Consider the following 18,541-nt stretch of genomic DNA (forward strand, 5'->3'; position numbering starts at 1 on the left):
AGCCTGAATGAAGACTTGGACCAGGTAACATTACAAAAGAGGTCCAGCTGAAAGAACTACCACAGGATGGATAGGAGAAAGGATTTTCCTGTTAGAAAAACCCTCACCCACCAGGGTTACCCCTTGGTGGCATGCTTCATCATTGGGGTTTCTTCATTTTCCGCTACGGAGCGGGACATGCTACGACCTATGGGATACGTGGGAGCACTGATGTAGTCTCGTCAATGTGAATCACAGGAGGGATAGGGGTGGTGGGGTCTTGGGTGAGTTCAAAATACCTGTCTCCTAGTAATTCCAATGATTTAATAGATCTCTTGGAAGCCATATGATTAAAGAGGGGCTGCAGTAGTGAGGGATGTAATGTACCTGGCTTCTTTGTCTACATGTTTCGGAGCCTTACCCCTTGGACCAGGTGTCAACCTCTTAAGGTGTAAAGGACCCCTTTGTGAGGGGCGGAGATATGTTCGAACCTAATATGATAAAACACCCAAAAAGTGTGGAGAGGTGGCCCATGGATCATGTGGCAAAATGTTTGAAATCATGGGTCAGGAAATCATTGGATAAGGATACCCTCAATCTGTTGAGTGCTGAATGCCCCAGGCCATCCACTGGACATAAGACCCTGAACTGATAGCATTCTTATTTAAATTTGGAAAGGACCCCAAGAAGGGAATACAGAGATGCCTGAAGCAATGTCAGAACATGGCCCTTAATATGCTGGGACCCTTTAATCTCATACTAGAAATGGCAGAGGATGCCAGAAACAAGAATACAAAGGTCAACATGGACCTCTTGAGAGGCTGGGCTCAGGACTTCATTTGCATGTTAGGGAACGCAAATGCAGATCTGATCATGGAGAGAAGAAATGCAGTCCTAATGGGAATGAACCCCAAAGTAGCTGGTTTGTCCAACATGGAGGACATGGGGGACCCAGAGGGGCATACCTTAGGGAAAAGCTTTGTAAACCTGAAGAAGTATGTCTCAATCTTTTCCACCTTTAGCAAGGCACAGACCAATATGAGGCAAGTATTCTGCAGGGCTGACAGGAGGGGACTAGCTGTCAGCTGTGGATCTCCTAGGTCCCAGTACTACACCCAAGAGCCCAGAAATTATGGGAATTATGGTAGAGACTACTGCTCCAACTCAAGCTTCTACCTTTAGAAGTAGAGATTCAAGGTCCCGTGGAGGAAGCTCAGGACCTCAAGGTGAGCTTAAACCCCACTCTCTTCCCATTTAAGAGTTGGGGAAGATTTAGATTCTTCACCCGCAGTTGGAAGAAAATAACAGGTGAGTGCTGGGTGTTAGAGACTGGAGCTTGATTCAAGATAGAGTTCTGGGGAACACCTGTACAACACATTCAACCAAGGGAGTTGGCCTTGGATGCAGAGAAAAAGATCTGATAGACACATAGATGGTCCAGGTGTTTGAGAATGGGGTTTTGTTTCAAGTAGTAGAGTCTGAGAAAATGGAAGGTTTTGTGAGTATGTTGGAAGGACAAAGTTTTGCATCCTGTGATACATTTAAGGCAGTTAAACAGGTTCATGGTTTACAGACATTTCAGGATGGAAGGAATCCATCTTTTGAGGAACATCTTGACTGAAAAATATTGGTTGCTGATTTTGGATTTAAAAGATACGTATTTCGTAATTCCTATGGCAAAAATTTACGCTCCGGGTGGAGATGTGTCCTATACCAGTTAATTTCCCTTGGTCTGTGCTCAGCTCTGTGGTGTTTCACCAAGGTGATACGCCCAGTAAGGGGGGGGGGGGAAATAGAGAGAGGAAAGGGAAAAAAAACATCTGGATCGGACAAAGATCTCCTGTAGGGTTTGAGGTTCAATTCCTAGCTTTTTAGGTGGATATCTCGTATCCCAACTGAAGAAGGTAACAAAGATAAGGAGGAGATAAGGGCGGTTCTGGCGAGGGATGCAATCACCTTGAGGGACCTAGCAAGAGTCTTGGAACTACTGTCTTCTTTCATTCAGTCCATTTCTAGAATCAGATTTGGGCAATTGTGTCTAGGGAGCTGTTTGAACAGATTAGAGACGGGAGGAAAATAGTCCAGGCAGGAACAATCATTTCACATCAATTGATTGGAGATGTTGGCTGGCTGAAATGCATTAATAATTTTCTAAGACGTGTTTGTGAACAGTGTGACTCTAATTCGTATAGCTAATTTTGAAAGTTAAATTCAGAGTTTTTTGGTTTTATTCAGTGACTATGGGGTCTAGTTCAGGTGGATTTATTTGCAAGTAGGTTGATATATCAGGTACCCAGGTACTGCAGTTGGAGACCAGACCCTGGGTCAATGGAGGTAGAAGCTTTTCTCCAGGAGAGGGAGGCTATGCTTTTCCCCCTTCTCGATTATCCACAGATTGCTGATGAAGGTCAGATGGTTGGAAGTCTCAAGTTTGGTTCTCACGTGTGATTGAACTTTCAGTAGCAATACCCCGTCTGGTTCTGTTTTTTTTCAGTCTTCTGGTGGATTCACAGGGAGAGGAACACTCTTTGATTTTAGAAGGCAACATGAACCTTGCTGTTTGGAAGATTTCAGGGGTACTAATAGCTATCCAGGACTTTCAGGAAAGGCTTAAGACCTATTGGATGAGTCCTGGGCCTCGGGCACTAGAAAGAGATACAAGGGGGTATGGAAGAAGTGGTGTAGTTGGTACATAGAAAGGGGTTTCAATCTAGTGGAACCTCCTGTAGTGGAGGGAGCAATCTATTTAGCAGATTTGTTTAACTCTGGCCTCTCATAAAGGACTGGTAACTGTTATAGGTGAGCTATTTTCTGCCGGACGTGCTTTAGTTAATCATTTTGCAATAGGAAGTGACCCTTTGATCAGGAGAGTTGTGAAGGGAGTAAGATTTAGGAGACTCCCCAGGTCTTGTTAGGAGTCATTATGGGAGATTAGTTTAATTTTTAGGCTATTTATTCCATGGCCAGTTACTAATTACCCTTCACATAGACAGATCTCTTTGCAGTTATAAGTTTACTTTCCCTAATTTCCTTTAGAAGGGTTTCTAATTTTAAGGTATTGGAAATTTTGAGTAGATTTTAGTCTCCTGAAGAGGTAGGTTTTGACATTTGGAAGAGGACTAAAACCATGCCTGAGGCAGTCATTTATCTCTATCTTCAAGAGTGTAATAAGCTATGCATTGTGAAATGTATGAAATCATATGAGAGTAAACTGCTGGAGTCTAGGGCAGATGGAAAGAAACAGGTATCACTGTATTATATAAAACCTTGTCAAGCAGTTTCAACAGCTGCTTTATCTAAATTGGTGAGAGCATCAACAAGTGAAGCAGGAATAGATCTTTCAAGGTTTGGTGCTCATTCTTCTAGAGGTGCAATAGCTAGAAAGGTTTTCTGGGTTGTTGGTTCTCAAACAGAATTTAAAAACAGCAGATTAGTCTCATCAAGTACTTTTGCAAAATCTTATATCAGACATGTGGAACATGTGAGTATTCTGGCATGGATAGCTTTAAACATGCATAATGGTAGCCCCTGGTCTTTTAATGAAATGACAATTCTCCAACTAACATGCAAAAAGAATCATGATTTCATTAAGGACCAAGAAGGACAACATTATCCCACCCCCCTCACCCTATGAAGAGAGAAGAGAAAATAAATCATATTAGTTAAGTTTATGAGTATGATTAAAAAGAGTAATGTCACTTTATCAAGTACTTGTGGATTACTTTTTGTTTTTATTTGCTGACAACCAATAATAGAATTTGGCAGAAAACAAAATGAAGAATTGATCCTGCTTCATCGCAGCTTAAAGAGGATGATGACTGCGTGTCTTGAAAAAAAAACTATTATATTTATATACATATTGAAAATGTCTCCCATGTTTGCGTTGGATACTTGTAATTTAGTAATATATTTATAGGTGGCCCATTTCTAGTCGTGTGTCTTGGATGTGGAATTGGTGATTCCTTTCCTGTCTTACATTCCTGCCTACTCAACCAAACCCTGTAAAAACTGACTATTTTGGGAAATAAACTTAAGTTGATAAGGGCAAACATCTCACAATTCGCCACTCCAGCAGGCATCGCCCAAACCAGTGAGCTGAAGCGGAAGTAGTGGTTACAAGTCTACTGAAGTTTAATGCGCTGGACACAGCCAAAAGCCTCTATCTTTCAAAGAATCAGTCCCTCTCGCAGACACCTTCAATGCAAAGGTATTAAATATTGCCTTTCCTGCTTGGGCATTCTCTCGGATGGTGAGCCTTCCTTCACTACTCATTTGATTGCAACCACCAGGGGTATGCTACCACTTTGAAAACCTCTGTCATGAAGCTGCCCTTTGCTGCAACTCCCTACAAAACGTTGGTAGCGCTCGTGTAGCTTTCTCTACAAGGCTGCAGAAAATGAATCTCTTCATGCTCTAGAGATCCCGAAGTGACACAGCCTGGCTAATTTACTGTTATTACAGGTAAACTATATCAGGCCTCCCTTTTCTGGACTACACTTGCCCCCGGTGAAAGAGAACACAGTTCAGCACCATGTGTCTAGTTTACTAGGAGCTTCTTGCTCACACCTCAAGGTACCTAGTCAAGCTTCACATCTACCAGCCAATTGTATGCTAAAGGTAGAAACCCCAGTATGACTGCCCATCTATTAAGACATGTACAAATTAATTGACACAGTGTCCCTTCACGTACAAGGAATGCCCTACCATGACACCTTGGACTTGACTTACTCCTGATGAAATTTAATAGAGGAATAAAGATTCACTTTTTGTGTCCCCACTTATGAGTCTTACCCTCATCTTCTTAACTAACCATCCAGATGTGTTGATATGTAGGCATATTGCCTTCTCATCCTTCCTTCATGCTGCAGTCATAAGGCAAAGACCTTTTATTTGTGTTTTGCTAGTCGCAGCCATCATACATCAAAATATCTTTTTATGGCTTTCCCTATTTCTAAGGCTTACTGTATTCTTAGTACACTAAAATGGAGGTTTTAAACATTGGTTTATAGAAACGATTTTTTCTTTGTTAACCTCTTCTCTCTTGTACCTATACAACTCCCTTGCTTCAGCCCTTAAAACACACTGAGAAATTTGCAGCGTCATGTAATGATCCAATAATTCCCAAAAACATACACTTATTATAGGTAAGTAACCTAACCTCAATCCACTTTCGTGACAATTCTGATCTGCTCTTGCCCAGTTATGTTGAGATTATGCATGTGCTCTCATTCCACCAGTAGAGATTTATTCTGAGACTGACTATGTTTTTATTTTCCATGTACAGGAGGCATTTCAAGTTGTAAACGGTGGGGTGCCAGAGACAACTCTTCTTCTTAAGGAGAGGTTTGATCACATTTTGTATACTGGGAGTACCAGCGTGGGGAAGATAGTAATGGAGGCTGCTTCCAAGCACTTGACACCAGTCACTCTTGAACTGGGTGGCAAAAGTCCATGCTACATTGATAAGGACTGTGACGTGGATACGGCTTGCAGGTGAGAGGGGAATATGAGTATAGTCTTATCTTATTGGGCCTGAGGTGAAGGTGGATAAGATACAGTGATTGTCAAGCTTGCAAACTTTTATGAATGTCCTCCTGGCTCTGCCACGTAGCTGAACAGTCTGAATTCATACTGCACAATGGCATATCTATTGAATTACCTCATCATTACCTAAATTGGCAGTGTTTTTGCAATCCTTAATTTCAGATACAATGTTCTTTAACCTTCATATAATGAACACCTAGACAGCCCTTGTTATAACAGCTGCTATCATGGGCTTATGCAACATTAAAACATGTGCTTGTTGTAGCTTTGCTGTCGCGGTTCAGTAGCAGGGGTGCTGATTTCCAAATGAGATACCTAGTTTGGCAACAACCTGAAAACGTTAAACCAGTTGTCTAACAATCATTTAAACAGTATTTTAGGTGTTTTCATTTGTGACCTCAAACTTTGCGAGAACTCCGAATAATGCACCTAGTCAGTTAATTCTGCACTGGTAATTGTTCAATAAACATGATTTCAATTGAAAAAACAAATGGACTTTCTATTACATGGAACTTCCTTGAAGATGGATTTCCCACTACAAAGGACATACTCTGAAAACCCCACCAAGTGCCTGTAGCATGTGAGTTGCATACCAAAAAACATGATCTCATGTCCACTAGTCTTCGCTCCGAATAGGCAACCCCTATTAGAATGTATCCCTGGGGAAGGGTACGCTTACCTATCATGCTAAACGTTACATCTAGTGGCTCTGTGCTAAATTCATCAACTTCAGGCATTTGTGTGTGGCTGCGTGATCACATCTTCCAATCCTGGTGGGTCTACTCATCCTCAGTAGATAAAGTGAATACCATTGAGTTGGGTAACATTAAGACACCTGTTACCTTGTGCGGAGACATAACCTTTATGAATGTGCACTTTACAAATTTACACTGTATTGTGTTAAAACTCAAGGGGTTATGAGACTAGTGAATGATTTGTGGACAGCAGAGATGTTGGAGTAAATTTCAGCTTCTCGCAATCTAGTTAGCCTGGTCTTCCAGCTTTCCTGGCAGTTTTGTTACTTATTCACTGCTTCTTTGCCACTAATATGGGCAAGGACCTAGTACCTTGTGCATTAATATGCCTCTTGACTTTACTTTCTGATTTTGTTTGTTGGCTGATGTGCTTGAAGCTGAAGGTGTATCTGTTGGGTTCTAATGATGTGGCTGACCTTATTTCGAATAGGAAGTCTCAAGTTGAAGAAAAGACATAAATATTTAGGATTGCTTTTTTTTTTTTTAATTGCTCCTGAATTTGCTAATATTTCTTCAGTTACTTAAAATTTCTTAGCTGGAACCTCAATCCAGATTTGCAATAAATTAATTAAGTATAGGATACCACTGTGTATGAAAACAAAGTTCATATTCCTATTCAGATATAGTCTGAACGTTTTCTATTTGATTTATTGCAAAAATGAGTATGATTTGGGGCTAAGAAGTTTTAAGCAACTGAAGAAATTGTATGAAAAATTAGCAGCTATTAACTTTGTCATGAACACGTTGACAGTTGATGCTCCTACTTTTCTATTTCCATTATTTTTAACTTTTCTGACTCTGTTTCCATTTCTTGCCTTAATCAAACATTTCTGTTTGCTGCATGGAAAGTGTAAAGTTTTAAACGTGTAAAAATGCTAAAAATGTCTGCTCCTTCCATACCTTCTTTTATCATTATGATAATGGAGTTGATGCATTTGTCGCCATGAATGTTTTGTCTTGCTGGTTATTTAGTGTCTGCTAGTGCCATTGTTTTCAAATTCTAAAAAGAGATCAGTATTCATGTTCTATTAAAAACACGGGTAACAGAGCACACTTCACGCCAGGGCTATTGAGACCGAGGTCATGTCAGTTTCCTGCGTCAGCTTTTGGTGGCCCCTCCGATATTAAACTCGAGAGCAGGCTTGCTGTTTATTTCTTCACACCATAACTGGGAGGAGAAGGCGCCCAGCAGAGAATGTACAGTGTGGGAGCTGTGGGCTTGGTCACATTAGTGCTCCTACTGAGAGTGCTGTGATTAAGCCCTACCAGCACAGGGCTTCTTTGCGGTCTACCAGGGCTTGCGGCTACGGCTGGGCAGGTGACTATCCCTGATAATAGTCCACACTGAGGAGGGACTTGACCGAAAGCCAGTGATGAATGCAGTCTGGTAAGTAGGTGGAAGGGGACTCATCATGCAATCATTTCCAATGATTTGATGGTGCCCTAGACCTTGGCCTGCTGTTCTGTGTTGTAGCCCAGGTAGTTACAGGGTGAACTTACTGTGAGACTCTGAGTAATAGACATTATACGCCAGACCTATAGGTAATGTGATTGTGACCGATAGGCCTGGATGTGAAAGACAGTATTGACAACCACAGTGGGGTGAGATGGCTGCGGATTTGGGTTGCTGACCCAGGAAACCCATCTATATAATGAGTATCTGACTGCCCTGACAATGTTGTGGATCCATTTTAGTTGTTTGGGTATAGGAGTTTAGCTTATCTTCGGCTTGTAAGCCTCTGCCCTTTTACCTAGATGGACATGCTCTGTTTTATTATTCATTTTATTATTAATTATAGCAGTACTTGCAGTTCTTGCATTTTATAAGATATGTTTTTATTTTGTAATCAGTTGTCATTCCATGAAAATGTCATTATCAGTAATGTACGTATTGGATTGTCATCATGTCCCTTTGCTTCACGTTAGACAAGAACAGAATGTGAACATCAGGCATTTTTGTTATGATATTGCTGATCTAAGTTTGAGAACCCAATCTAACGCTCAGGTACATATCCACATCAGGATGTCTGCACGAACAATAGAATGGGCCTTATAAAAACACTCTTTGAGACTAAGGTCATTAGAGAGGGCGCCACCCAGGATATTCCATCCATACTGCACGTCACTTTGCAGCAGACCTCAGCATTTGTGTCTCTACTCCTCTTGATTTGGAGACTAAACGCCGACCTTGTTCTAAGGTAACAGGGGTTGGGGCACTTCTCATGAATATGGCTTGGGCAGATTAGGCTTATCATACCTTGCTCTCGTTAGGGTAAACGATATGCTTTAGGGAGAACTTTTTATATTTATGTTCATTGCAAAATGTTGGGATTGTTTATATTCACATCACTTATTCTCACAATCCTGATTTTGTCTCTTGTCATTATCCTAATCATTACAGTGCATGTATGTTATCATAGATTGTAGCCTTTTTAATAAATGTATTGAAAAATGTCTTGCATCTTCTTTCTTGCCTGTCTGTATGTAAGAGACTCATTTCTAACGCTAGAACAGGGTAAGACTTGTTGCACTGCAATTTCTCTGAGAGGATTTCAGGTAGGCTGCCAGAAATCACCTTTACTACTTGGATTTTGTTGAGATGCTGCTAGAAAGTCAGAAGGGTTGGGCTAACAGCTGCCAACTGGTGTGGGAGTTACTCAGTTGCCTACCACCAGAGATGCTGCTGCCCCCAATCCAGCAGTCTTGTAGAGATACAAGGATCCTTATGACAACAACACAGAGATTGTCCTGGTTGACATTTGTATTTGCACACTGGGTGCTGCATTAGTAGCAGGTTTTCATTAGCGACAGTACACCTATTGGAATAATTGCAACAATCTACTGTGACAAAGCAGGCAGCAGTTACCACCTGTATCCAATATAGCTGAAATGGTTAACTTGCTTAAAGAAATGAAGTAGAGTTTGCATACTATTGGCTCGGAAATTGATAATCTTATGCTTCAAAGAGATCACTTAAAAGAAAAGTGGAATAAACACAAAAAATAAATTAACAGAGATTGAGAGGTGTCTGATGTTGAGGACTCCAGTTGAAACTGTGCCACACAACTTGCAGCCATCTCCAAAGAACTTTAATTAGTAAAACTTAAAAATGCCAACCTTGAAGGACCCTCGTGCCAGAATAATATCAGGTTAATGGGTGTTGCAGAGACTGAACAATCCACTTCAGTGAAGCTCTTTGTGGAAAGAAAAATAGCTTCTTTGTTTAGGAGTGAGGCCTCTTCACCAGTGCTTATTGTTGAAAAGGCCCACGGATTCCAGGCCCCTACACCCAGCCAGAACAGAGCTCCAGGACAACCATCCCCTGTTAACTTAGTTGAAGGGATACGGACACTACTGTATCTAAAAAGGGCAAAACCGGGCCTTCAGTATGAAGACTCTCCAGTGGCATCCTTTTCTCACTTTACACCTTTGGTGCAGGAAGGAAGGAGATTATTCCTGGAAATTGTAAGCGAGCTGTCCGACACTCCATGGTTTACCTGGTCGCAGTGAGGGTGGAGAATAATGGGAAAGTAAGCTTTTTCATTTGGCCGTAGACAGTACATGAATTTTTAGACGCTCGTTTCAGGTCCAGAGGAGGGCCCATGTTGGGCACCAGCAGTCTGAGCTATGGTCAAGGTAGCCAGAAACATCTTTTGCATTGCATTGATAACGACTAACCTTCTTTTAATATCTTTGCTCATTGTCCACATGTAGTACAGGCATAAACCGGTGACCACACTGGGAAGATTGTTTTCAATAACTGTACTAATTGGGAGAGTGTCAACCCCAATAATGTAATGTTCCTACTATGAATCTATTAGGAATCCAAAATATGAGGTTTAGAAATGTTGTTTTGTTCATCTGCTTAACATCATGGCATTGATTTCATATTAGAGTGTTTATGTAGCGGCAAAACTGAAATACAAGCTACGACCAATGTGATCTCCAGTATAGTTACAGGTATGGATGTTGCAGAGAAGGCCTGAGTAGGCAGGTTGCTGTTGCCCCTCACCCACCCTCTCAAACCAGCATAGAGTACAAAACAGCAAATATAAACATCACTGCCAAGGATGATCATTGGGAAGAAGTTAGGGAGGTAATACTCAAAAGCGATTGTGGATGGGCAAGTTAAGTGTCAGGGACTGCTATATACATTACTATGATTTATTCACCACAATATATTTCATTGTAATGCATCTCAGTGTGTGGTTTGACTCACTCTGGTCATCTGTAATGTACATGGGATTAATAATCTCTGCAAGGGATGACCAGTATTAACCTATTCTATTAGACATGGGACAGGTGTGGCTTTTATGCAAGAAACACTCACAGCACCAGGAGCACAACCTAGCTTTGCAACTGCATGTAGGCAATATAGTTAGTTATCCTTGTTTTCGACATTCTTCAGGGGGGTGGGCATTTTAATAAAGAAAACAGTGAACTTCATACTACAAGAATGTAAAGTGGAAATGCTTGTTCACTGGTTATTGGTAGTTAATCCTGGCCCCCATATATACCTTCATAAAAAATTGTTGTCCAAAGATTTTCATTTTTGATTTGTTTTTGGATCATTAGAGAAGTAATTTAGCTTGTGTAGACATTGCTGATCCTGGCCGAACTTTTCTGGATGACATTTTTTAGCAAGCATTGGCAAAGCCACTAGGTTTCGACTTTTTTTTTTTTTCCCTATGTAACTGGCATACACATATTAAAGATTTGTTATAATAATGTTTGTTTTATTAAATTAAAAACCAACATTATAACAGTTTTCTCATATTTGTAAGCCAGTTGCATAGAAAAAAAGAGGAAGGTGAAACATATTAGCATGGTTTTAGAAGACTGAAGGCGGAAGCAGGGAGAAGGTGGAAGGCGGGAGAAGAGTGCAGACGTGAGAAGACTGAAGATGTGGGAACAGTGCAGAAGTGAGAAGACAGAAGACAACATGCATTAAAGAGGACAGTAAAGGCAGAGGAAGGTACGCAGAAAGAAAAAAATAGACGGTTGGCAACGAAGAAAGAATACAGAGAAAGTTTTTAAAAAACAATTTTAAGAAGGTTTTTTGAGTCACGAGATCGAGTGACTCCTCCGCTTGGTGATACTGTGTATGGGCATCAAGTCCTTTGTTAAATTGTTTTCTTTCCGCCATCAGGTTCAGACGTGTTTCCTCTCGCTCCGGTGGATCTCGGTTCGGGCCTTCTGAACTTATTCTACCTTTCTATAATACCGTCGGAATTGTCCTGATTGCGTTTTCTATCTGTAGTCGACCTGATTAAACCATCAGGGTTGATTTTTCTGCCCTTACAATGGGCCCTCCCTGTTAGGGCCTACTTCAGTGTCGGGCTAATGGAAAAAACTCTGTTTCGATTCTGTCCTCGATTTCACGCTAAGTTCCCATACACCGACCAGCATTTGGTGTGTAATCTCAGTTTATCTCCCGACCATCGAGAAGAGACTTGCAATGGCTGTGGATCATTTAGCTCTAAGAAGACTCCCGGGGATTGAAGAGCTTGCTGAATGGAAATGGATTCCAAGTCCACAGAAGAAACTTCAGATTTTTTTGGTGAGGAACACGTGCAAGAGGAGTAAGAACAAAGTACAGTACAGTTCAGCGCTTTCCATCAGAGAAGCGGATTCCGAACACAGTTCTGATGCGGACAGCCACCCCATACCTCCGGCGCAGTACACCTGCCCCGTCACACCACCCAAATACATCAAAAGAGTCTCCAGCACAGGTCCTCGGTCCACAAGTCTGGAGGACCAACCTTTGGGTTCAGCACCAAGAGTAAGACCGAGAGTAAGACCAAAGTGCATTCGGCACCAACAAAAGAGACTGTTCCTGCTGTCTCGGTACCAAGACGAAAAGTAGAGACATCAATTTTGAAGCCTTAAATTCAGAGTGCACTTGGTGACTAAACCTTCGGAGACAAAAGCTACAAGTAGTAAACCTACTACTTCCACACAAGAAACGTCGGACATACAACCAATTTTAGAGGTCATGGACTTTAGACAGCGCAAATTACAAATTCAAAAGGGCACAGGAAGAATAATTGCTTTTCCCCCAGTGACTATTAAAAGGAAGTTAACCTTTCAGGAGACCTTAGATGCTGAACCTCCACCAAAAAAGGTCTCAAAGGACAAAGAGAGAGAAAAGGCTTTACAGCAGAAACAGCCTTCGTCACCACATTCTCCTCTTATTCTTTCTTCCGCACGACCGCCACCATCATCACCAACATATGAGATGCAATTCTCACCACATACATCCTCCGCATTACCACACAGGGATGATTTTAGTGATATTCAGCAGAATACAGATCCATGGTATCTATATGACCCTGATCCTATTACCTCAAATGATCCAGAAATGTACCCTGCTAGACCTTCTCCACCAGAAGACACTACAGCATACAGTCATGTCATAGCAACAGCAGCTGCATACCATAACGTGCAGATGCACACAGACGCGATAGAGGAGGACTTCCTTTTTAATACATCCACACATAAGGAATATCCGTGCCTCCTAATGCTACCTGGGATGCTTCGGCATTCATCCCATATTTTTAAGGAACCAGTGAAGGCCAGAATTATCACTCATAGAGTAGATAAAAAATATAAACCGCGTCCCTCTGACCCTGTTTTCATAAGAACTCCGTTACCACCGGATTCAATAGTGGTTAGTGCAGCAAAGGAAGAGGGCTAACAGGCAGTCAACAGGGGGTGCTCCTCCTCCAGATAAGGAGAGCGGAAAATCTAGACGCTGCAGGAAAAAGGTTAGCCTCACAAGCGGCAAACCATTGGAGAATAGCTAACCACCAAGCTCTTTTAGCTACGAACGACGGCACCCACTGGGATTAGATGGAAGAATTGCTGCAATACCTTCCACCAGAGCATCAAAAGCAGGGACAGCAAATAGTTACAGAGGGACAGGCAATTTCCAATGATGCTATTAGATGCGCTACAGATGCGGCCGACACCGCAGCTAGGGGCATAAACACCAGCGTAGTCATCAGAAGACATGCTTGGTTAAGATGTTCAGGTTTCAAACCTGAGATAAGACAAACTTTCTTAAACATGTCCTTTGACAAGGAACATCAGCTCAGCCCAGAAGTGAACACAGCTATAGAAAAGCTGAAGAAAGATTCTGAGACGGCTAAAGCGATGGGTGCATTATACACTAGACGTGCTAGAGGAAGCTTTCATAGGCCACAATTTAGAGGTGGCTTAAAGCCAGCAGCCACAGAAACACCATCCACTTTCCAGCAAAAAAGAAGACTTCACAATTTTACACAAGAGGTTCATTTCAAGGTTCCTACAGAGCATCCAATAATAGAGGAAGAGGCAAACCATCCACTTCCAGATGTTCCTCTACTACAACTAAATAGTGACTCATTCACCAGCCCCACAACCCACACATCTCCTGTGGGAAGAAGACTGGTTCACGCAGACTTACTCAGGTCCATCTCAGTCTACTGAAAGAGGAGGTACAAATACTACTTCTCAAGTGAGTCGTAGAGTTAGTACCAATATCCCAACAGGGATCGGGAGTATATTCACTAATACCACAAAAAGAAATGGCATGTAAAAGCCAATTCTAGATCTCCGATTTCTCAATCTGTACATTCTTTCAGAACACTTTCATATGGCCACTCTACAGGATGTCATTCCTTATTACAAAAAGAAGATTACATGACTGCATTAGATCTCAAGGGTGAATATTTCCACATTCCCATACATCCAGCACATTGCAAATACCGAAGATTTGTCATTGTGGGAAAGCACTACCAGTTCAAAGTACTACCATTTGGAGTAACAACAGCACCAAGGGTGTTTACCAAATGTTTAGCAATAGTTGCAGCATTCCCCAGAAGACAACACATACATGTCTTCCCTCGTCTAGATGACTGGCTAATAAAGGCCAGTACAAGCCAAGTCTGTCAACAATACACTCAGTATACAATAGATCTCCTACACACTTTTGGATTCACAATCAGTTACCTCAAATCACACCTACAACCATTGCAAATGGAGCAGTTCTCAACACTCAGTTGGCATTAGCATACCCAAACCCAGTAAGGTTTCAGGCACTTAAAGACTTAGGGCCTGATTACAACTATGGCGGAGGGCGTTAATCCATCCCAAATATGACGGATATCTCGCCCGCCGTATTACGAGTCCATTATATCCTATGGAGCTCGTAATACGGCAGGCGGGATATCCGTCACATTTGGGATGGATTAACCCCCTCCACCAAAGTTGTAATCAGGCCCTTAATGCCTTAACTACAACCAAACTACAACACAACCACACTTGTACAGTGAAGTTAGTGATGAAGTTATTAGGAATGATGGCTTCATGTAAAGCCGTAGTTCCAAATGTATATGAGGCCGCTGCAGCAGTGTCTCTCAACAGTGGTTTCAGTCACAGGGTTAACTTCAGGATCTAGTGGTGTTGGACCGCCAAATATACATCACAACAGATGCATCACAGATCGGTTGGGGAGCACATCCAAACAATCTCACCATACAAGGGGAATGGGACTCCACTCAACAGACTTACCACATAAATTACTTGGAATTACTAGTAGTATTCCTAGCACTCTCATGTCAGTTATCCCTTTTAGCCCAATAAATTTGGAGATGGGCGATTCACATTCAAATAGTGGCACAGTATCTCTACTAGTAGACCTGTTAAGCAGAATGCAGCAACAAGTCCATGAATGGGAAATTCACCTGCAGGTAATTCAGAAATACTTTCAAATGTGGGGAACTCCATACGTAGACCTATTCGCCACAAAAGAAAACTCAAAATGCAAAAGCTTTGCATCCAAGTACCCACACCCACAATCCAAGGTCAATGCTCTATGGATGAACTGGTCAGGAATATTTGCTTATTCTTTTCCACTTCTCCCCCCTCATTCCATTTCTGGTAAAGAAGGTGAGACAAATGTCACTCACCTTTTATTCTCATAGCTCCCACATGAACACGTCAGTATTGGTACACAACACTGCTGGATCTATCGGTAGTACCTCATCACAAGCGAGCAAACAGACCAGATCTGTTGACCCAAAACAGAGGTCAAATCAGACACCCAAATCCCAGCCCACTCAATCTTGCGATATGGCACCCTAAAGTCAGTGTTTGGTTACCAACCACTTCCATCTGAATGTATGGATATTCTAAAGGAGGCACGTAGACCCACAACTCGACATTGTTATGCTGCTAAAAGGAAATGTTTTGTGTACTATTGTCAACTCAAAAATATTGACCCACTTAAGGCTTCAGTACAAGATATTGTATACTATTTGTTATCACAGAAAGCAAATCTGGCATATTCCTCTATCTGATAGAGACTTCTAGTTGCAGATTCCTTACCTTAGAATGTCCCCCAGGCGTCAGACTGGATCTGCAGATTCTTCTTTGAGCAATACCCTTATGCCTCTGTCGAATCCGCGGGCGTCGTAGTCGCCGTGATGACATCAGGAGTAGTACAACAACGCTACCTCAGCAAAGTGACATTAGTTCTTTTCTTTCTATGCCATGCACGGATCCGGAAAGAGCTACCCTGGTCTCTTTTTGATCGAATTTGACCGTTTTGTCAAGTTTTTCTAGTGAGCTTTTGGTGCATCGAGGATGTCCCTAAAGACCGGGTTCAAGCCGTGTGAGGACTGTCAGTGCATGATGTCGGTGATTGATCCGCATCGGGTTTGTTTGTGGTGTCTTGAGCACGACCACGACCTAAAGTCCTGCTCAGAGTGCCGGGCCATGCACCCGAAGGCCTTGAGGGAGCGGTCCCTCAAACTCATGGCGGCCCGGCGCTCGACTTCGCATAGGTCCCGGTCTTCATCGAGAGGAGGTCTCGAGACCGTTCACGGAGCCATCACCACACGTCGTCCTCAAAATATTCGGGTGCAGGTAAGAAGAAGCAGAAGTCGAAGAGGTCTCCTCTCTCTCCAACTTCGCCCCGTCTCTCGGTTGAAACGATGCGGGAGGAGCATCAATGCTCAAGGCCTTTGTCCTTGGATTCTGGGTCCGCTCTGCACTTCCCTGAGATTCCAGGAGCCGGAGTGACTCCTGCTCAACTTAAGGAATTCTATGAGTCCATGCGCCTCATATTTAGACAGACCGACCTCGATATGGCGCCTTCAGGGCCAAGGGGTTCGGTTGAGGGGCCTTTGGATTCGGCGCTGGGTCGATTGTCAACGCTCCCGACATAGATGTCGACCCGAGCCTTATCCCCCACGACTGAGTTGGAGCGGCATTGGCTGACGCAGCCTTTGTCTTCGATGGGGCCCATTCACCCCAGGTCGGATTCAGACCCTTTTTCCTATGGGTATGAATTCGGGGAAGGATTGGAGAGGTCCCTGGACCCTTATGAATACCAGGATGACCCATCTTTGGACTGGGCACAGTAATTGGGCGAAACAGTTTACTGAACACTCCTCCAGACGCTGGTATGCTGTCTCCTCCTACGGTGGTGATGCAGAGGGAGTGACTTATGGTATGGTGGTCAGTAGGGTGGCCGAGGTCCTTGGCCTTGAGCTTCCTACTGTAGAGGTCAGGTCCAACCTCCCGACAGAGGTGCTTCAGCCAGGGGCTTCCACATCTGAGCCCCTTTTACCATTCAGTGAAGCCCTCACCGATGTCCTTTTGGGTACTTGGTCCAAACCCAACACAGGGGCTGCTGTCAGCCCATTCTGACCGACACTAAATTCTTGTCCCGACACCCCACGCCTGAGAGTCTTGTCATCCAGGCTTCCTCTTCTTCAGGTGCATTCCCTTCCGCACCCCCGGATAGGGAATCAAAAAGGCTGGAACAATTTGGGAAGAAGTTGTTTTCTTCCTCCAGTCTCGCGCTGCGGTTGGTGAACACCGCATGCCTTTTGGGGGCGCCATACCTCTGTGTGGGATACCGTTGCGCAAGACCTGCTGCAGATACTGGAGGAGGCCTGTGCTATCGTCTGCCAAGCTGTCAACGATGGGAGAGATGCAGCGAAGTTTATTAGTCAGATGTGGGCTGGACACGACCGTCTCTCTGGGCAGATCGGTTGCTGTGACAATGGCCTAGCGATGCCACGCCTGGTTGCGTGCTACTGGTTTTTCTGGGGTTGTCCAACAGTCCCTCATGGACATGACCTTTGATGGCTCTCATCTCTTTGGAGACAAAGTGGACTCAGCGTTGGAGAGATTCAAGGATTCACAGGCTACGGCTCGGTCCCCTGGTCTTTTCTCTGCCCCTCGCCCTCCCTGTCACGTCCCCCAGCCCCGTGCCACCCACGCTGTTCAGCCGCTGCGTGGCAGGGGATGCGGAATCCCATGTGGGCGTGGGACAGGGAACCAGAGGTCTGCCCAGTCCTCCTCTGTCCCCGCTGCAGCCTCCAAACCTTCCTAGTCCGTCCCCTCACTCCCTTCCAGTTGGTGGCAGGATTTACTATCACCTGCCCCACTGGGAATCCATCACTACGGACAGGTGGGTTTTGCAGATCGTTCGAAAGGGCTACTTCCTCGCTCGCATCTGCCTCACCAGCCATGCCTCCATCACTCAGCCAACTCCCGGAGGATCATTTGGCACTTCGCCAGGAAGTCGCAGCTCTCTTGGCCAAGGGAGCTATAGAGAAGGTTCCTGTGCTTGAAGTAGGTCGTGGTTGTTATTCCCGCTACTTTCTGGTGCCAAAAAAGGACAAGGAGAGGCGGAGATCAGAGGCTTCTGGTCTCCAGTGGAGTCTGGGCTCCATATCAATCTTCTGAAGCGACGGGCGGTCAGGCTTGCGTTGAAAGCATTTCTTCCCTCTCTTAAAGGGAAAGTAGTGCAGGTGTTTACAGACAATACTACAACCATGTGGAACTGCAATAAACAAGGCAGAATAGGATCCTAGACCCTTTGTCAAGAGGCCCTACATCTCTGGTGGTTCAGCATCTGGCGGGTTCTGTCAACGTCGGAGCGGACGGACTCGGCCATCGATGCACAGCTGATCACGAATGGCGTCTCCATCCGGAAGTGGCGCAAGGTCTCTTTCAGCAGTGGGGAGAGCTTTGGTTAGATCTGTGTGCCTCCGCAGAGAACGCACAATGTCAGCTGTTTTGCGCGTTGGAGTTCCCAAGGCAGCACTCGCTCTGAGACACTTTTTGTCTCGAGTGAAACTCTGGCCTCCTTTATGCCTTTCTATCTATACCACTTCTGTCCAGAGTTCTCAAGAAGATCAGGAACAACCGGGCCCAAGTCATCTTGGTGGCTCCGCACTGGGCACTGAGAGCCTGGTATCCAGAGC

General features: G+C 43.8%; 1 protein-coding gene across 8 annotated transcripts in view; it reads left to right on the plus strand.

The window, feature by feature from the left end:
* Nucleotides 1-18,541, plus strand: part of ALDH3A2 (aldehyde dehydrogenase 3 family member A2) — a 325,020-nt gene that overhangs the window by 122,839 nt on the left and 183,640 nt on the right. For all 8 annotated transcript variants that reach the window (XM_069226358.1, XM_069226364.1, XM_069226365.1 and 5 more), the window contains one exon: nucleotides 5,264-5,472. In XM_069226358.1, the coding sequence (XP_069082459.1) occupies nucleotides 5,264-5,472 (209 nt within the window). The remainder of the gene's footprint in view (nucleotides 1-5,263; nucleotides 5,473-18,541) is intronic.

This window comes from Pleurodeles waltl, chromosome 3_1, assembly GCF_031143425.1.
Source record: "Pleurodeles waltl isolate 20211129_DDA chromosome 3_1, aPleWal1.hap1.20221129, whole genome shotgun sequence".
Taxonomy (NCBI): domain Eukaryota; kingdom Metazoa; phylum Chordata; class Amphibia; order Caudata; family Salamandridae; genus Pleurodeles; species Pleurodeles waltl.